Below are 20,674 nucleotides of genomic sequence, written 5' to 3' on the forward strand. Positions count from 1 at the left end.
CAGGGTCGAGGGGTGGAAAATGGCTGCCGTCCTGGCCCGAGCGCAGGACTAGGAACAGTGATAACGACGGTCCTCCCGGTTCCTCTTCTTCCTCTTCCTTCTCTGAACCGTCTGTACACACCGGAACGCCCCCCACCCCTTAACGGTGGAGGTCTTCAGTGGGACACCTTCCCGGTTCCACTCTATGGTTGAGTCAGGGTCGTGCTTTGGGCGTGTAAGCAACGTGGTGTCGGCTATGTTCTCACCCTCTGGTAGGCCGTGTGGGTGTAGCTTCCCGCCATTTTGTTTGCACTCCTTCTGTGGGGTGGAGGTCCTCCATGTGGAGTCCTTTTTGAGTGTGTGTGTGTGTGTGTGTGTGTGTGAGCGCGTGTATGCGCAAGTATGTTAGTGTGCGCGTGTGTGTGGCGTGGTGTGGTTTCGGAGGAGCGGCGTAGTGTTCTGTTGCCTGATGGGCATGTGGCGTTTCATGGTGGCGAGACTGCAGGGGGCTTTGGGTCAGGGGAGGTCTCCGATAGGTCCTCTTTGGACCACCCGAAGACCCCCCCCGCCCCTCCTCCTTCCCCCCCTTCCTAGTTCTGAAGCATCGCATTCGCAGTGTCTGGTCATCAATGCTCACATGAAGGAAATGTTTTAATTTTTAAAGAGATAAAGAAAAAAAAAAATAACATCAAGCTTTGGTAGAGATCGGAAAAGTGTAAAAAAAAAAAAAAAGATAGAAATGGAGTACACAGCGACTTGGTATTAACCCTGCAGTCGCGGCTAACTTTGTTTATTTTGCGACGACTAGCGAATCTCTAACCAGTGTCCGCACCCATGGATGTTCATTTTGAGTTCCTTTTTTATTATTTGGTTTCTGTCCCTGATGTGAATGTGTGGGGTCAATAGTGTGAGTAGCTGAATTGTTTGGATGTCTGCTGCATATAGTGTAAGCATTGTGACTGCAAATAAACCTCATCGGTTTGTACAGGTGCTGCCTGTGTCTTTTTATTCTACGGAAGAAATCAATAAAGATGACAAAATTTCTCAGATTGTAAAATGTTTTTCATTTCAGTTTTCCAGGGAAACTTGGGAGAAGGAGAATGGAGGTGGGGTGGGAAATGTTACCACAAAAACAAGCTTCTATGGTTGGCACAGTGTAATGTACAAAACATAGAAATAATTGGGAAAATATAAATATAACAAGATTATGGATAACGTTTGAGGCGAAAAACCTTGATTTGATTCCAATAGTTTTCTAGGACGGTCACCACCAGCAAAAATAAAAAGGAACAATTTCAAATTAATGGGATTAGAGGGGGGATAACCTAAAGACCTGACTTAAGTTTTTTAATATTGAAGTCCATGATATCTTGGGAAGGCTTCAGGGATGGTCTGTGTGCAGGGTCAGTCAGAAGCTAACTCTTATTGTTGGTCTTGGCTGTAAAGACGGGGGTGTTGAGTCCTTCTCTGTTTCGGGCGATTTCAATGGCGAAGAACTGGATCCTGGTGGCTGGAAGACACAAAAAGGTTCACTGTTAACATCGCTGCCATTTTAGAAGGGAGATAACCGCTTCTTTTTGGGGTCTGATTGCATAGAGACGTACCGAATATCGTGTTTTCCTCCGTGTAGTCTTGCTCACAGTTCAGACGGAGAAGGGTTCCGTAGTTGAAGTCTTCGATGACGTCCTCGAATTGGTTACAAAACGGACGCCAAGTCTGCACAAAAACAAGGTTGGAATGTACAATCAGAAATGCTCCTTTTACCCGGAAGTGGCATTTAGAATAATGTCTCAATTAGTGCCTCAATCTGGACTATAACTTTTGGATTATTAACCGCATACACTCATACGTGAACACGCACACACACACACACACCCTTGTATGTGTACACACACACGCACACACCCACACCCTTGTGTACACACACACCTCCTTTGCTTCGGCAGACTTTAGCAGGTCTGGGTGGAGCAGCTTGACGTCCATGTCCTTGAAGGTTTCCCTGAAAGCCGTGTAGATGGTGTCATCCACCTTGGTCAGCTTCAGGAACTTGGGGTCCACGGAGGAGATGAGCTGGAGGGAAGAAGGTGAGGATTCAGTGAGGGCTATGTTTTGAACATTTCACAATAAATGGGTAAAAGGTCAGCTGAAAAGCGAGTTGGATTCCTTCTCGAATGTGAGACATCCCGCTTGAAGAACATTACTTCTACACTTACGTTGAAGTAGACTTCTGCGTGGTTGTAGGCCTTCATCGCCCACATAACCTCCACTTGGGGCTAAATGGAACAAAAACATACATTTAGAAAATATGATGTGAAAACAATCATTGTCAATGGTCATGTTGCCATGATGTCTTGTTAACGTTAGGGTTATTGCTATATTGAGTATTGGATACGTTTCCACCTGGGAGATTATCTGATTAAACCAACAGAGAACACGAAAACATCTGGAAAGGTTGCTTATTGACACTTACGTTATTCCCAAAGGAGTCCGCCGGAAGAGACAGCACATGTGCCGCTGCCGCTGCACCCTCAACCCCCTGGGACACAATAATAAACACATCGTTTCAACATTGAAATACGATATCGATTTAACGGTCGCTTTCACCATTCTCGTAATGCATCCTCTATGGCTGCAGGTCGCTGGAAATTCCCTTGTCCCCAAATATATGGACGTCTCCAAATTGTAAATAACCAGCAATGAAGAACTCCGTCGTACATTTAAACACCGGTCTCAATGTTCAATATTTCCTTACACCATTGTCAAATATAAAAATGATATGCAATGTGACTGCTAATAAACTGAATCGATTGTCCCGATCAGAGATCACCCTGCACCGTGTCTGCGGTATTATTGCACGTGTTTACCTATCACCGTACGTCCAGTCAGAAGCGACGTGACGGTCGTCCATCGGTGTTACTATTCAATGTTTTTATACAACTAACAGGCTATTACCACCGATAATAAGAGTAAGCAGAGGATAAATTGCACTTGGTTGGCTTGATATGGTGTGCATTTAGACTCTTACCAGAGACGCGATTCCACTGTCCGACGCCATTTCTCTCGATTTTGCTCTACGCAGAATCAGGACGTCATGAGAATTAAAGAGACAGTCCCGGGACCCGCGTCTCAGCCAGTGTTGCCAGATTGGACCAGATTTCCTGCCCAATCTGGCAACACTGGCTGAGCGCGCATGGTCTCAGCGCGTTTATTACATGATGAAGACGCAGAGTATGACTTATGCTCATTTCAATTAGAGGATGTAGTTGATGCCCTTTTGACTTACCACACAGGAATAGTGTGTGTGTGTCTGCCACATACAGGCCTGACACCAACACTATGCAATGCGATATATAGACTGCTTTGTAATTGTAGTCGTATAGAGTTGTAGTGCTACTTGCATTTTAATGACAATGCTATCTGGGATTCCTCCTCCACTTGTAAATTAGCAATCTTCCTTCAAGTTTTTTTTTCTTTTTAGGTTGGTTAAATTAATTACTGAATATAAATAAATTCAGTATCTGCAAATCATAACACTCAGTTATACATTCTGCCTATTTGGGTTTGCTGTTATAGGGTTTGTATTGGCCACCATGGCCCTAATCGCCCATCCACCACTAACACCACCTTTTACACTTGTAGGCCTAACATGAACCCCACCCTCCTTTCCCACCCCGCCCTACCTTTCTGCCCCCCCCCCCCCCCCCGCCCTCCCTCCCTCGCCCCACGCATCGCAAGGAGCGTCATCGGCGGTCTTCATGTCCCGGAGTGATGTTGGCTTTTCGGATGCTCTTAAACCGGACCCGGAGCTGAGCCAAACACGTTATTTTCCGCGTGGTCTGAGGGTAGGACTGTCCTCTTATTGTTGTTGTTATTGAGAACGCGTTATTTCAGCGCATTACTGATATTTAGGTAGCGTCTATTTGTTATTGCTACGGAGCGCACTCTCTCCTCCTCTTCATCCGCGATGTGAAGATATCGATAGGCCATTAGATCTGCACTCTGAAGCTATATTCCTTCCGAGGACCAGCATGATGGTCCTACAGTCGGCTCCTAGCGTAATATATTGTTACATAATAATAAGGCTACATACGATTTGGACACAGACTTGTGTTATTTTGTAGGCCTGAGACCTATTCGTAATGCATTTTCATTCAATTATAGTTGTGCATATATAGCACAGTGTGTAGTTCTACTCCTACACTCCAAGGCCTGCGGATCTCGCCTACGGTGGACAGGCCCTTTCCCTGGGCCAGATACAGCGCCACTAAAGAACCGCGATGTATCCTACCAGTTATCCATTAAACATCAGGTTCAACGGTTCCCAAGCTATTTAAAAAATACGCTCTTATTTTGGACTCCTTGCTGTGTGGGCAATCTTGGGCTATTATAGCCCAATTAAATGATGATGAAATGAATGAATGAATGGACATCATACCATGTTTTGATTTCCACCCTGTAGGCTATGTGGATTTAGCAAACCACCCCTTTGCTCGTAAAACATTTGCATACTCTATTTAAGAAAAATCCATATATTTCTGACAGATATCAATGTTGCTGAGTAGCCTATAGATATAGCAACAAGTCAATTTGTCTCCATTATAAAAGCAGAGGCAGACTTATAAATCATCACTTAATGGGATTATGCACTATTGTTCCTCCGTTGACCTGGCCCGTGGTGCTGTGTTTAAAACTATGGATTTTGCAGCGGTTTGGCAGTTAAAAGCTCTTACCGATAAGAAAACGGCTCCCTCTCTATGCCACGGTCAGACAAACGGCTCCTCCCCCACAGACAGGCGGACACACTATCCCCCTAGCGCCGGATCACTGTCAGGTTCCACCCTGGACCAGCGACAGGACAGCGGCGGGCCTGTCAGTCCAGCCTGCAATGGTCTATAATCTCGCTGCCTGCCGTAGTGATACGTTAAGGTGGTGTGTCGGGGGGTGTTTGCTGTTTTTGTGTTTGTGTTTATGCTTCTCAGAAACAGAAACTACAGGTTTGGTAACGATATCTAGTGGAAAGTATCTATAGTGTCTAGAGTGTCCTGGCTTATATACTTTGTTGATAGTCGTACTTGCATTTCCTCAACCTTTCAAGGTCTACCAAAATAGTTGTTTTTTAGTGACAGCAGCTTTGTGTTTAACGCCCATGTTAATACGTCTTGAAAGCAGTATTTTCAGGCTGTAATCAATGCCATGATACCGTTATAAACTGCTTATGAAGGGTTGGATGTGAAAGCGATAGGTGTTTGTCTGGCCTGGAGGGGGGGGGGGGGGGGGGGGGGGGGTATTCTCCAAGGGAGGAGCAGTGTAACCGTAGCAACAGCTGTGGAGCCCTGGCTGGGCGTCAACCTGACTGGGCAAGCAGATAAACAGCAGAGAGGAGGAGGAGGAGGAGAAGGAGAGAGGAGGAACACTCCAGACTGTGAGGATGGAGGGAGGGAGGGTGGGTGGGGTGTATGAACACAAGAAGACAGGTTTTGAGTGAGAAAGACGGGGGTACTTTAAGGGGGGTGGGGGCTCACAGGAAGTTTGCATTATTCAGCAGAGGATACTTCTGCATGAGGCCCCGCCATGTTGTCTGAGCACGTGGTTTCCCGCTGTTTTTAGCTACACTACGATTTAAGAGCGCTTGTTTTTCAAGCACACTTCAGGGTTATCTGATTAAATCTGAGTAAATCAAATCGAGTTAGGCTTTGTGGATTTACATTTAGGGCCTTTAGCAGACACTTTTATCCAAAGCGATTTTTTTTTTAAAGTACATTCTTCAGAAAAAAGAGAAACAACAATATATTACTGTCGGTACTGTAAGGATGTTCATAGAACCAAGTGCCTGCACCTGCAGCTGCTTGGTTAACCCATTCCCCTATGCAACAAAGATAGCTAGGATAAGGTGCTATACGATGCTATGCACTATTTTTAAGTGCCAGGACGTACAACATACAATAAGTGCATACACTAAGTGCCAGGATGTACAAACATACAAATAGTGCATACAAGGAGTTTTTCTAGAAGTGTAAATGAAGAGGGGGGTAAGGAGGGAGGCTGTGCAGAGTCTAGGTGAACTCTGAACAAGCGAGTCCTTATTGAGCTGCTGCTGTAGGTACGATTCGAGAGTTGTAAAGAGAAAAATAGCAGAGGAGAGAGAGATTGTAAAACTAAACAACCAAAAGATTTCCCCTCCCTCTTTGCTCTCTCCCTTCTCTACGTTACTCTGCCATTGAGAAGTGTTGCATTTCCTGTGATTAACAGCCAGATGGATTCCTAGAATTGTCGCATTTCACTTCTCACTAGGCCATTTCTAAAAAGACACAATCAAATAATAATAGCTCATAAATATACAGCACCCTTAATACTTATAAAGATAATATATCCACAAGTAATTTAGACAAAATAGGAAGTAGAATGTCATACATTACTACTTTACCAAGTTGGATTTCCAATGTCCTCAAAAATCCAAGTGGGTTTTACTTATAAAACAAGACCTATCACTTACGACAAAGTGTACTCAAATTGTAGGTTAAAAGCAGTTAAAGGGAATTCAACTTGCTAACTTCCAGTTGGGGGTCAAACACACATCCACTAGGATATCAAGTCATTTTAAGCAAAGCTATTATACAATATATATTATACAGAGAGCTGTGTCACTCCCGTGACAGAAATGAGACCTGAGTTCAAGTTCTGGTGAGGGGCATCTCCATGGAAACCAAAGGTACCGATGAGATTTTGCAAGAATAACTGTGTCACATGAATTGTTCTGCCAAATATAACCTCTGAACAGATTGCGGCGGGATTTCATTTCATTTATTTCAGATGGGTTTGAGGGTTTGGTTTTCGTTTTAGTGTTACGGGGTCTTATTGGCGGGGTTTTAGGGTTTGGCTCTTGGTTCTAGGGTTAGGTTTTCAGTTCTCTGGTTAGGGTTTCCTATTAGATTCAGGTTTTAGGGTTTGGTCTTTTTCCTCTCACTCTTTTCTCTGTCACTCTTGAGGGTGAGGTTAGTATGAACTTGACTAACAGCAGAAGGATTTCCACTGAGAGCATCCTCAGTGGCACTCCACCGCTGGTCTCAAGAGCTTATCTGTAACGGCACCAATCTCACCGGGACGCAAACCCAGGTCTCAAGAACTGTGCACCAACGGCTCACTCTACCCCGCCATTGACAAACTTACCGCGATGTGGTCGAAGTTAATAAGTGTTGATCACAATTCACATAACATTGGTTTCAAAACGCCACTGCCCTTTCACTGCGGAGAGTGTTTCTGCAGGGATATAAAACTAGGTCTGCAGAGCTGATAACCGACAGCTCTATCGGCTCTGTCCGCTAAGCTACCAATGGAGCAGTTAGGGCTAGGGGTCCTGCTCAGGGACACTTCGACACTCGGCTGGTAGGAGCCAGGGATTGAACTAGGAACCTTCCGCTTGCCAGTCAAGTCTTCTTTTTTGTTCAGGTCATGTTGTCAGTGTTTGGTTGAGGTCCTAAGTGTTGGTTCTAGGGTAGGGTTTTGTATTTAGTTCTAGGGTTCTATCGTAGGATAGGGTTTCTTGTAGAGTCAGTTTTCAGGGTTTTGTTTATGGTTCTAAGGTTTGGTAGCAATGGTAGAGTTTCCTATGGGTTGGGTGTTTTATTCGCTTATAGGGGTATGATTTTGTTTGAGGGTTAGAGTGTCGTTCTTGGGTTGGGTTTTAAGGTTAGGGTTTGATTTTCAGTTTAAGGGTTTGCGTTAAGGGTTTGCTTTTAGGGTTGGGGCCCCAGATTTCCTGGGCCCCATGTCCTAGAAATGCCCCCCCGAGTGTGTTTTTGTATCTATCTGAAACAAGCCATTGCACCTTATTTCAAACTTTATTCTCAGTCTCTGTGTCTCTATTTCTTCTCTTTCAGTACATTTCGACCTAACCAAGAGTAAAGATTTCCTCTAGTCATGCAGAAGGTAATAAACAACGATTAACACACACATTAATGCATCGTCAGACAACGTCTGAAAGTCAACCTCTGTTGAGTGGATTTCCTAAACGGTTTATTATTCTCAGGTGGAGGGAGGCGGCACCCAAGTCAGCCTCATTTCTTCCCAGGGTCCTAGTGCCCCTGGATCACCTGCCACCAGCATCACGGTAAATACACTACCGTTTTATTTTGCAGCTCATTTAAATGAAAGTAGCAGTAGATTGAGTGTTCAACTTAGGAAAATAATTACAAATTTATGACACCACAAGTGGGAGTGTCCACTCGCAGAGAAATATGATGGATGGATCCACTCCACCAATCGTCTCTTTTCAGCTGGACACCTCCACATTGTTATGTCAGAAATAGATAGACTTTGAAAGGTGTTTGTGTGTGTGTGTGTGTGTGTGTGTGTTTATGTGTGTGTGTGTGTGTGTGTGTTTGGGTGCTTGCGTTCTGTGTGTGTGTGCGTGTCTGTAAGTGTTTGGGTGCTTGGGTTCTGTGTGTGTGTGTGTGTGTGTGTGTGTGTGTGTGTGTGTGTGTGCTTGTCTGTAAGTGTTTGGGTGCTTGGGTTCTGTGTGTGTGTGTGTGTGTGTGTGTGTGTGTGTGTGTGTGTGTGTGTGTGTGTGTGTGTGTGTGTGTGCAGACCCGTGTGGATGACGAGGTGGTGGGCTACCGGGACCTGGCAGCCATCCCCAGGGACAAAGCCATCCTGGAGGTGGAGAGACCCGACCTCATGACCTACCGACCCCACCTCAGCTTCTCCTCCCTGGACCCCCCACGCAGAGAGGTACCGGTCCCAAAGGTTCTGGATTCCAGCCCCAATGTCCGGAACTGCCTCTAGGCCTCCTCCAGGAAGATGCCCTTCTCACAACCTTCTCCTTAACGACACAAATTCACTGCATGTTTAAAATCATCTGCTGAATTAATAAATAGATTAAGCTTCAAATTTCATTAGACATTATTTTCCAATAATGGGATGGTCCATTTATTCCAAAGTTACCAACATTGATTAGTTATTGCTTACTTCATCTATATCGTTATTGTTTTTTTATCTACTAATTCAGCTGACATTTAAATGTCCTTCTGCGTTGTCAAATTAGCATCTGGTCGATTGTTGTATTTCAGCGTTGTCAATGTAGAATGCATTGATTCAGAACTTTTAAAAGGCAGATATGTGCTGTTGTAAAAAAAAAACAAAAGCCTACCCTTGGGACTTTATTGACCAGGATAAAGCAACCTGATCTCCAACCTGTACGACAGAATAGGACCTTCAGCAGTATGACCCGAACGACCCAATGGAGCTGGTACAACACTGCCTATTGACTGGTCGAAGAGACAGCAAAACAACTAAATAAAACATTTGTTTTATTCTGAGTGTAAAATTCAACATTTTAAGAAAGTTTCGGCATTAGAATGTATTTCATAACATTTATGGACGGAATTATTTTTCATTTTCATAATCATCTTCTATTGTTGTCATGTGGATTTGTATGGTTGCTGCTTCCTCTGAAACCATGCAGTTATGGTTACGGTAGCCCTAACCATATGAATATAGGTAGCAATATTCATATTTTTATGTATTGTAGTGCCTTTTATTTCCAATCCGTTTCCCTGGCGCATTTGATGATGCTTTTTGAGTCACTTCCTGTTGGGCTAGGACCCAGAAATGTATGATCTTATATATCATTTGGGCCCTTTGTCATGTAAAAGAGACCAAAGGCCTCTAGCTCACTCCCAAGTGTCCTTCTCCCCTAGGTCACCTACTAATTATATCAGTTTGAGTAAGGACAGAGCCTCCAAATTGATAATTCATCCCTTGATGCCCTGATTCATATAAAAGAGACCAGACGTCTCTATCATACTATCAAATGACCCCATTAATGGTGTGTTTGCACCACTTTCCTGTAGGTCTACTACCCCCATGTTGATAATTTTAGAAAACCCATTTTGTCTGCCTTACTTAATTTATTTATTTATAAAATGAGCCGGTGGAAAGCTACCGGGTTGTCCCACAAAAACACATCGGCCTTCCCAAAGAAGAAGAGGAAATATAAATGAATTTCAATTACATTTTATTTGTATAGCTCTTAATCACAGGTACAGTCTCAAATGGCTTATATCGTCCCTTGGTCACTCAAAAAATCCCATTTTAATTGAAAGACTTCAGTTACATTAAGTCTACTCAACGCAAAGACATTGAATCGAACAACGTGCAAGCTGCAAGGTTTAAGGGGTAACGGTGTATTATTGTTTGGCAAAGATAGAAAACTTTGCATTAACAAATAAACTGAACATCAAATACTGCACACCCACTAAACACTGTAATGCCATTGTAATAACATGTTGACGTGTTCCTTTTGTGTCACGTGACCTCCAGAGATCCCTGTCCCCAACGTCCTCTCCACCGGCATCTCCTGAGGTACAAACCAACCTCCTGATACTGCTTCTTTAACATGTTGGAACCTGACCTACGCTCAAGTACTGCTCCATTAACCTTCTCATTTGGATTTACTCTGACCCAATGTGTAGCTTTACCCATTGAGCTCCCTCACTTCCGTTTGAATTCAGATTTGTGGTCAGCAAGCCATTGGTCCATTAAGCTGCCGTTCCGCCCTTAGAATCGTGTCTAGACCAATCGGCTCAATCACAGTTCAAGCTCCACCAGATTGGTCCTCCAGGCCCCCTTCTAAAACAGAAGTTTCACAAGACAGACTTATTTATCATGGCTACTTCAAACCCGGTTCAAACCTGGTTTGCCTTTTAGCTAAATACTATATGATTCAAATACTTTGGAGGGCTACTTCAGTTCCACTCGTTTTAACTTACTTACTTACTATATACAGATAAGACAAAACTCATAACATGACCATATATCATCTGCACTGATTGTGTTGGATCTAGTGTAGTCCCAGATGTGTAATCATTATCTAATATCTGTTTAAATGTTTCAATGTTTAAAGAGAATGAAGGTGAGTTGTGAAGAGGTTCAACTGAAGAGCCGAGCAGAGAGTGAGTGTGGCTCCCCTGGTGGATCATCGCTGCAACTACACCAGGGCCGCAAGATCAGCATGCAGCACTTTCACACACCAGGTACACAAGCACATGCAAACACACACACACACACACACACACACACACACACACACACACACACACACACACACACACACACACACACACATAACCATGCTTGACACGCACGAAAGCACACACAGGCACACAACCATGCAAGCATACACAAACACACCCACACACAAATAAACACGCACAAGAACAATTCAGCATTGCTTAAATACACACACACACACAAATGCATTACATTATTGAATGATTAATGAAATACCACACATGTGCATTACATTAATATATGGCTTCACCTCTCTGCTCTGTTCTTAAGATAATGGCTCCAACATCTATAGGAAACCACCCATCTATAAACAAGGTATGCATTACCGCTCTCTCTCTCTCCCTCTCTCATTCTTCTAGCCATAACCAAGTGTCTCTCATCCTCTCTCTCTCTAGCTATAACCCATTGTCTCTCGCCCCTTCTCTCTATAACCCAGTGTCTCTCGTCCCTTCTCTCTATCTGTGACTCAGTGTTTCTCTCCCTCTCTCTAAATATATCCCAGTTTATTTACCCCCCCCTCTTTCTCTATCTGTAACCCAGTTTCTCTCTCGCCCTATCTCTCTCTAGCTGTACCCCAGTGTCTCTCGGCCCCTCTCTCTAGCTGTACCCCGGTGTCTCTCGGCCCCTCTCTCTAGCTGTAACCCGGTGTCTCTCGGCCCCTCTCTCTCTAGCTGTAACCCGGTGTCTCTCGCCCCATCTCTCTCTGGCTGTAACCCGGTGTCTCTCGGCCCCTCTCTCTAGCTGTATCCCGGTGTCTCTCGGCCCCTCTCTCTAGCTGTATCCCGGTATCTCTCGGCCCCTCTCTCTCTAGCTGTAACCCGGTGTCTCTCGCCCCCTCTCTCTCTAGCTGTAACCCGGTGTCTCTTGCCCCCCCTCTCTCTAGCTGTAACCCGGTGTCTCTCGCCCCCCCCTCTCTCTAGCTGTAACCCGGTGTCTCTCGCCCCCCCTCTCTCTAGCTGTAACCCGGTGTCTCTCGCCCCCCCTCTCTCTAGCTGTAACCCGGTGTCTCTCGGCCCCTCTCTCTCTAGCTGTAACCCGGTGTCTCTCGCCCCCCCTCTCTCCAGAAGGGGCCAAGCATGGTGAGGGGAGCATCATCCAGTCCTCTAAGTTCCCGGCGGCCCAGCGACCAGACCCCAGCCAGCCCTCCAAGATAGAGACCGAGTACTGGCCCTGCCCCCCCTCCCTGGCCTCCATGGGTAACACACACAAACAGACACACACACACAGGCATGCAGACACACACACAGACAGACACACACACAGACAGACAAACACACAGGCATGCAGACACACACACAGACAGACAAACGCACAGGCATGCAGACACACACACAGACAGACAAACACACAGGCATTCAGACACACACACAGACAGACAAACACACAGGCATGCAGACACACACACCGACAGACAAACACACAGGTTCACACAGATGCACACACACACACAGAGTTTTAGGAGGCACAACTCTGGGTTTGTTTGTTATTTTCGTGTTTATATATATAATTATAATCTACCGAATTTTAGCATCAGTGTTGACCGGCTTTAAATTTTTATGTATTTATATATATTATTATTATTATTAATCTAGGCTTAGGTTATTTAAGTTATTTTATTATTGTATAGGGATGTAAATGTATGTATATTAGCGCAATTGACGTTTTTGCACGTAGTCTGTTACGTGACGTATGTAGCGTATCTCAGCTTGGAACCCCAGAAAGATTGGCTGATGGGGATCTTTTGAATAAACAAATAAACAAACAAACAGACACACACACACAAAGCCCTACACACACAAACACAGACCAACAAAAGCGATAGAAAAATAGCTCAATACTCTCACTCCGCAGAGAGGGCATATGTCTCGCTGCCGCGGGAGATCACACGTTGTGTTGTCCTCTCTCCGCCTCTTCCAGAGATCGAGTGGAGCAAGAAGAAGCAGGAGGAGGAGGATGACGACGAGTTTGAGGACCTCACTGAGGAGGCCAAGAAACTGCAGGAGCAGGAGCTGGAGAAGGTGTGTGTACGCACACGCCTCCTCATGCATGTGGGGAGAGCGTGTGAAGTAGTTTCGCAAATCAGACTTTAGATTCAAAGCTGAGGTGGGATGGCAGACAAGCTCAGATCTGGGTGAACGGGGCGTTTCATTTTCTTCCGACCGATCGTGTCGCCGGAGGCGGGGAGCTGTAAGCGCTTGATTGGCGAACATGAACGCGGCCAGCAGTGGTAAAATGCTTAGTCTACTCACTTGATTTTTCTTGGGTAGAATATATCCGAAACGTAAAGGCGAAACTCTGCCCCTTGCAGTATTGCTAGAGTAGGCGTGCTTGATCAGAAGTTCTGCTATAACACAGTAGGACTGCTGGATCAGAAGGTCTGCTATAACACAGTAGGACTGCTGGATCAGAAGGTCTGCTATAACACAGTAGGACTGCTGGATCAGAAGGTCTGCTATAACACAGTAGGACTGCTGGATCAGAAGGTCTGCTATAACACAGTAGGACTACTGGATCAGAAGTTCTGCTATAACACAGTAGGACTGCTTGATCAGAAGGTCTGCTATCACACAGTAGGACTGCGGAAGCTGTGAAGTGAATAACCTGTAAAACTGTTTCCCTCGCTCAGATCAAGTCTAACCTTGGCCGTCTGATCCTGAAGGAGGAGAAGGAGAAGGTCTCCTTCAGGAGAAAGACACAGTCTCTGCCAGACAGAACACACATGCACACCAGTGAGTACCCTTGGTTATACACCGATAACACACACACCGTACTGATAACAGTCTTTTTTTTTCCTTGGTCGTGCAACATTTCCTTTGTTGCTCTGATATTGATCACTCTCAGCCTCACTTGTCAATGGTTTTGGATTAGTTTTCAAAATCTGTTTCCATTAGGTTGTTTATGCTTAGTTAATTCAGGACTACTTTATTTGAAGGCCTGTCACCCCTTTTCACTTGAGTTGAAAATGCACCTTACATTGAAAACATACAGGAAAATAGTAGAAAATAGTACATATAAGGAAAAATACTATGACATTTGGAGTCAAAGTTGCAAGAAAGCTTGTTCTCCCCCCTCCTCCTACACTTTCGAAATAAAAAGATTTAGTGAAAAGGTCCAATCATTTTTGGAAACATTTGAAGACAGGAAAGCATCATAGGTTATAGGCTGTTCCCCCTTCTCGATGATGGTTCCTCCCCCCTTGCACTCTTCTAACAGCTTCTCAATCCTTCAGGTCTATCCTCTGGGGTCACACACTCTCCCTGTCGCTCAGGCCTGACCAGGGTAAGAACTTCTAAGCTTCTGATCGCTAGGAATGAAGTGCCTGAAATTAATTCTGTATAATTATATATCTTCTTCTTTTCATATATATATATATATATATATAGGCCTATATATTTTCTATATTTAATTTTTATATGTATATATATCCTTTATATTATTCATGTATTTGTTAAATTGTACATTGTGATTTGCCTGAATAGCTTCTATATTTTGAAGCAAATAAAAAATAGGGAAACTTTAATTTATTTCAGATGCAGTCTGCCGAATTTCCTATAGAGAGCGACAAAGGACCACTAGGTATGTGATTTTCGTGACAGACGCCGCATTAGAGAAACATATGTCTAAAACAGTGAAATGTCACTTTCAAAATACAAAATGGTGGACAGTCGAGAGCTGTGTGAAGTAGAATGGCAATGCACCAGGCCTCACTGATGAATCTATCTATCTCTACCGCTCTTATTTCACAGCAGCTCAGGTAAGTTCCCTGGTTTCACTGTTTGTGTGGCATGCGCATGGCAAATAACCTGCTTTTGCTGCACTCACTTGTTTTGACATGAACACTCAATAAAAAAGATTTATGTTTATGTTTGCTTTCTTGATTTTCTTGCAATTCATTTTTTCCCATGTGGGATGAAACAAGTGCAAAGTAGGCTAAGTCATCTGCATAATCACTTCTGGTGCACAATCTACATTTTTTTGGTTTGCATATTGTGCAATGCATGCACAAGCACATGCTCTGGTGTATCGATATGGATACACTGTTTCTCTGGCGTCCTGCTTCCTGTCGGGTTCAGCTATCTCTATTCGGCTGTTCTGTTTATATGACCCTGTGTGTGTGTGTGTGTGTGTGTGCGTGCGTGCGTGCGTGCGTGCGTGTATGCGTTTGTGTGTGCCTGTGTCTGTTTCTGTGCGTGCATGTGTGTGTGTGTGTGTGTGTGTGTGTGTGTGTGTGTGTGTGTGCGTGCATGCGTGTATGCGTTTGTTTGTGCCTGTGTCTGTTTCTGTGCGTGCATGTGTGTGTGTGTGTGTGTGTGTGAGTGCGTGTCTTTGGGCCTGTGTGCGTGCATGCGTGTGTGTATGTGTTTGTGTGTGTGGTACGTGTGCGTAGGATGGGGAGTCAAGGAGGGAGAGGCTGGACAGAGGGAACTCACTCCCTAGTATTCTGGAGCAAAAGGTGACAGCGTTCTTCCGGTCCCACCCGCTCTACTATCAGGTCATCTGAGGGCGTTACCGAGTTAGGAGGTCCTGCTCAAAGACGACGGCCATTGGGGATCGAACCCAGTTGCTTAGCTTTCAGCCGCTCTATGCTTCATCAGTATTTTGCAATACATTTGTTTAAAATGTTATTAGTAATTCTGTAATTTGGATCTCCAAACGTAATCCATAAATGTAATCCGTTACTGTTATCTGTAATCCTTTTAGAAAATAATAGTGATATTGGTTTGTAATCGTAGTATATAGTTATTATAAAACGCCTTGATGGTCTGAACATTTGCTTTTAAAACGGTTTACCTGTCCTCCGTTAGTGTTCATGCGTGTGTTTGTGTCTCTGTCCAGATTCACCCGTATGAAACGCTCATCGTGACCCACAGAGGGCGCACTAAGCTGCCGCCGGGAGTCGACCGGACCCGACTAGAGGTATGAGTCTCACCGCGGAGGAGGATCAGGGTGTAGCCTGGTTAAAGAGAGAGAGAGAGAGAGAGAGAGAGAGAGAGAGAGAGAGAGAGAGAGAGAGAGAGAGGGAGAGGGAGAGGGAGAGAGAGAGAGAGAGAGAGAGAGAGAGAGAGAGAGAGAGAGAGAGAGATATCAAAGTTTGCCACCCATGAGCGGGATTGTGTTTGTGTGTTGGTGTGTGGGTGTGGGTGTGGGTGCATGTGTGTGTGTGTGTGTGTGTGTGTGTGTGTGTGTGTATGAGGTAGAAATACAGAGATCATGAAAGAGTTAGAGAGAGAGAGAGAGAGAGAGAGAGAGAGAGAGAGAGAGAGAGAGACATACGATACCAATGGCCCTTTTCTCTCTTCAGAGGCATCTGTCTCCAGAGGATTTTCAGCAGCTGTTCGGAATGCCCATCGCCGAGTTCGACCGCCTGTCGCTATGGAAACGAAATGAACTCAAGAAGAAAGTCTCACTTTTCTAACAGGAAGTGACATCATTCCTTGAAATAGAGAACCTCTGCTGTGTGTGAAACCAAGGACCACTAAAGGGTAACCAATCACATCCATCAATCAAACGTCAGGGGATATCTAATTGGCTGAAATTGTGCCAGGCAATATCACTCGCAACTTGTGGCAATCACGTGGCAACCTATTAGTGCAAGAGGATGTTTGCTTGCTGGGGATTGGTTAACCTTTTAACCGAACTACTAAACCTTGGAAAAAACTATAGTATAGTATCTGCCATATTAGTCTATACTACTAACCCAACCAAAATCTCTCGTCTGTGATCCCATCCTATAGGCCCGTCTCTGACGGCTGTGCAGAGTGAACTATATATAGTATAATGATTGGAATAGGATTATTATATCAGATGTATATATATAGCGAGAACGCCGGCTCTTACTAACCTATGACTCGGACACTAACGACCATCAACTGGTGCACTGGCAGTTGAGCGGTCAGCATTCCAAGGGGAGATATTCCCTCCGACATCACTGGTGCAGCACTAACAATCACCATAGCTAGCCGTTAGCAGCTCATCTCCTAGAGTACTCTGTGTTTTGTCCGTATTCACAGCGCGCCATCACCCTCACACATACGTTTTGATTCATTAAAGAACATTTGGATGTTATTACATACTGTCCTTGGGCAAATATTGCTTCATCTCGGAGGTGAACAGGATTGTAAAGGTTTGATAATAGGGGGAAATGTCATCGATATCCAGTAGGACTAGTTTCTTGAGTTTGAGTGTGTTCAGTATAAGTTGCCATGAGGTGAATGAGGCTCTAAGTGGGAAGTTATTTATTAAATGATTGTGTTTGACTATCATCTGCCTTAGGGGGGCTGTTTGTTACAATGTTATTACGTTGCTTTTTATATTGTAAGGAAAAACTGTTTCTGTACAGATTTTTTTTTTCATTTCCCCATGAGCCACAGTGAATGGGCTGGACCATTTCTGGAAACTGTTTTTTTTTTTTTTCATTTATAAAAATAGCATACTTCAAACAAAAACGTACTACTGATGAATTAGGTGTTCAATCGTGTGATGAGGTAGCTTGTCCAATAACCGAAATGCACTATGCCTTCGTCGTTTTGTGGTGTGTGCTCATTCATTATCCAACAACGATAGCTGCATCCTGCTTGCTTTTCTGCCAAACGTCCACTCTCCTTTCTGTTGGTTGTACAATAAAGCAAATAAATTAAATACGACAAAAAAATTAAAGCTTAGGATTTGGTATTGTTTTTCTTCCTTTTTACAAAACAATGGGGTATCCAATGAAATTCATGAGTATGAAGAGCCTCTCAAGCAGATAACAAAACAGTGTGCCTCGGGAAAATGTGAGGTACACTTCATTCAAAGCCTGCATAAATTACCTCTCATTTGTCTCCATAGTGTTGCTAAGCACCGCTTGCTCTGTACATAAACCATGCCCTCTTGCAGAGTTCTCCCTGTCATTGGACAATGTATCCCTCAGCAGTGTATCCCTCCAATCATATCATCTGCCACGCAGACGGAAGTGCAGAGCACGACCAATGAGTATATGTCAAAAGTGTAGGAGCCCAAGTACACACACCACAACTTCTTTGTAATTTTTTTTTATTGAATGGAGTGAAACATCTACATAATTGAGAGGCCTTGCGGTACAAGTACTTGACAAAAAAAAAATCTTTCCCCTCCCGCCCCCCACCCACCAACCCCTTCCCCCTCCGTATTTTAGCTATAAAGAAAATCTTGATCATCCATTTCTGTACATTCTGTGAGATATGCTCCACGTACTTAACAGAAGTCCGAAGAAAAATGACCTCAAAGCGTAAACACCTGCCCGCCCCCCCCCCCAAACATAAAGAAACGTCAAACCCACCCCTCCCTATTTGCATCCTTCAGCATCATACACACACACACACACACACACACACACACACACACCTGAAAAAAACTAGAAAAAAAAAAAACACCTTTCAATTACAACCAATAACCGTCTTAGGCTGTCGTCACCTGACCAGGAAGTGAGGACGTGAAACTAATCTCCGCTCGAGTGTACCTTGGCCCCTCCAATCGCATTCCTCCTCCCTGCGAGATCACTTCCTATACACCATCCTCTCTCGCCCTCTTTAAATGCCCATCGCAGTCCTGGAATCGCCCCACACACTTTACAACTAATCTCCCTCTGTAATAATTCAGACGTTTCCTTCCCTTCTCTGTTCTGGAGATAAATCTATTTTTTTTTAAGAATTGTAAAAAATAAAAAGAAATGAAAAGAAAGAAAAAAATAAAAGGAAATAAAAAAAATAAGTCAACATCACATTGAAAAAAAAAAGGGAAACAATTATAAATGTACATGGAGAATATAAATGTCAATACTCGCTCAGACATCGGAGCTGTTACACTATTATTGGCATAAGAAAAAAATAATGGAGTCTAAGCGATGTTGGGGGGGGGGGGGGGGAGAGAGAGGGAGGCGGGCGTTCGATGCGTTGCGTGGGTTTCTCCCAGTTAAGTGCTTCTCTGCCCTTTATAGCGTGGACACAAACACCCCTCTGGTAGACAAACGGGCAGCGACGGATGGTTCTTTTGGATCCAAAAAACAAGGTGTTCAGAGCATTGTCCAAAATACCAAACTCATAGCTAGAAAATATCGGAGTAGGTAGGAGGGGGGCAGTGACTGCCGTCAGCTTCAGATCCGCGGCGGAAACGAACCATTGGAGATGTTCCCTCGCTTCCCTGCGTATAACTAGCTTTTTTTCATTTATTCATTCTATATATTTTTTTGTTTATTCTTAAAACAAGATATCTCATCTTTAATGATATATTAATAATAATAATAATAATAATAATAATAATAACAATAAATAAGCATGGGGGGGGAGCGTCTGTCCGTCTGATGGACAGACTTCCTGTTCCCTGCCCTCACTTCCTGTTTCCTGCCCTTGCCCAGCAGGGCGGGGCTAAACTGCACTAAGAGAGAGAAGGCAGGGGGTGGGGCCATGGAAGTGGAGGTGGGGGTGAAGGCGGCGTTTGGAGGGGGGGGTCAGGACCAGCACAACCTCAGAGACCAGCAGGGGCGGGCGGGTGAAAGGCAGCAAGGAAGGCAGCAAGGAAGCAAGGAAGGAAGGAAGCAAGGAAGCAAGGAAGGAGAGCAAGGAAGCGAGGACAGAAGATCCGTGGAGAGCATTGGTAAACCGTGGGGGTGGAGCAGGCAGGCGGGGGGCCTCAGCTCTAGGCCTGGGCGCTGGTGCCGTTCTTGTCCGGGGGGGGTCCGGGGCTGGCGGGCAGGTTGTTCAGGGAGGGGCCGGCCTCGCTCATCTTGCTGTCGCGTCGCGGGGGCATGCGCTCGTTGATGCGGTCCAGGCCACGCGCCTCGTCGAAGCTCTGGATCTTGTGCTGCGGGCCCTGGACTGCTGGTGGGGTGGGGGGGAGGGGGGCAAGGCAGGGTGAGACCGGGGCCATAGGTGAGAGCAGGCACCGCTAGGGTTGACCCTAGCCCCAACCCCCAGGGTTAGCCCCTAGCCCCAGGGCTAACCCCCAGGGTTACCCCAACACTCAGGGTTAGCCCCAACACCCAGGGTTAGCCCCAACACCCAGGGTTAGCCCCAACCCCCAGGGTTAGCCCCAACCCCCAGGGTTAGCCCCTAGCCCCAGGGTTAGCCCCTAGCCCCAGGGTTAGCCCCAACCCCCAGGGTTAGGGCTAACCCCCAGGGTTACCCCAACACTCAGGGTTAGCCCCAACCCCCAGGGTTAGCCCCAACCCCCAGGGTTAGCCCCTAGCCCCAGGGTTAGCCCCTAGCCCCAGGGTTAGCCCCTAGCCCCAGGGTTAGCCCCAACCCCCAGGGTTAGCCCCTAGCCCCAGGGTTAGCCCCTAGCCCCAGGGTTAGCCCCTAGCCCCAGGGTTAGCCCCTAGCCCCAGGGTTAGCCCCGACCCCCAGGGTTAACCCCGACCCCCAGGGTTAGCCCCGACCCCCAGGGTTAACCCCAACCCCCAGGGTTAACCCCAACCCCCAGGGTTCATGGTGTACGTAACACTCCGCACCAAGCAACTTTCAATAATACATATTTACTTTGTTGGCGATAGAAAAGTAGGATAAAATCAATTATATTATTGGTTCACAGGGCTCGCTTCAATGGTGCCATTATGACATCACTTATTAAAGTAGGGCCAATATTTCTAAAAGAAAACTCAAAATCGACAACATAA

The 20,674-nt window shown here is 45.3% G+C and overlaps 3 protein-coding genes across 3 annotated transcripts in view; 1 reads left to right on the forward strand and 2 right to left on the reverse strand.

Moving 5' to 3' along the window:
• Positions 1-968: 968 nt before the first annotated feature.
• pbdc1 (polysaccharide biosynthesis domain containing 1) lies at positions 969-3,043 on the reverse strand. The gene is made up of 6 exons (XM_079735903.1): positions 3,005-3,043; positions 2,450-2,515; positions 2,193-2,252; positions 1,909-2,049; positions 1,584-1,695; positions 969-1,489 (listed from the first exon to the last, which is right to left on the reverse strand). Exons 1-6 carry the CDS (start codon positions 3,032-3,034, stop codon positions 1,395-1,397), a joined length of 504 nt encoding a protein of 167 aa, XP_079592029.1. The 5' UTR covers positions 3,035-3,043; the 3' UTR covers positions 969-1,394.
• Positions 3,044-7,896: 4,853 nt separating this feature from the next.
• dmtn (dematin actin binding protein) lies at positions 7,897-17,583 on the forward strand (the record flags this gene model as incomplete). Its single annotated transcript, XM_079735652.1, has 15 exons — positions 7,897-7,905; positions 8,006-8,086; positions 8,563-8,706; positions 10,297-10,338; positions 10,880-11,009; positions 11,317-11,361; positions 12,111-12,242; positions 12,964-13,064; positions 13,673-13,775; positions 14,276-14,325; positions 14,577-14,622; positions 14,793-14,800; positions 15,434-15,499; positions 15,883-15,963; positions 16,349-17,583. The coding sequence occupies 15 exons, from the start codon at positions 7,897-7,899 to the stop codon at positions 16,460-16,462; spliced, it is 1,152 nt and encodes a 383-aa protein (XP_079591778.1). The 3' UTR covers positions 16,463-17,583.
• A 768-nt stretch (positions 17,584-18,351) lies between these two features.
• The window catches only part of LOC307074735 (serine/threonine-protein phosphatase 2B catalytic subunit gamma isoform-like), a 22,597-nt gene continuing 20,274 nt past the window's right edge, over positions 18,352-20,674 (reverse strand). The window contains exon 13 of the mRNA XM_079735006.1: positions 18,352-19,880. Within this exon, the coding sequence (XP_079591132.1) occupies positions 19,699-19,880 (182 nt within the window). The 3' untranslated portion in view covers positions 18,352-19,698. The remainder of the gene's footprint in view (positions 19,881-20,674) is intronic.

The sequence above is a fragment of the Pollachius pollachius genome, assembly GCF_949987615.1.
Source record: "Pollachius pollachius genome assembly, chromosome: 4".
Classification (NCBI taxonomy): Eukaryota; Metazoa; Chordata; class Actinopteri; order Gadiformes; family Gadidae; genus Pollachius; species Pollachius pollachius.

Coding starts and splice junctions, on each gene's coding strand:
- pbdc1 (XM_079735903.1), bottom strand. CDS start 3,034: ATGGCGTCGGACAGTGGAATCGCGTCTCTG. Junction 2,516..3,004: donor ACAGTGGAATCGCGTCTCTG/GTAAGAGTCTAA, acceptor ATTGTGTCCCAG/GGGGTTGAGGGTGCAGCGGC. Junction 1,490..1,583: donor GGAGGAAAACACGATATTCG/GTACGTCTCTAT, acceptor TGTGTCTTCCAG/CCACCAGGATCCAGTTCTTC.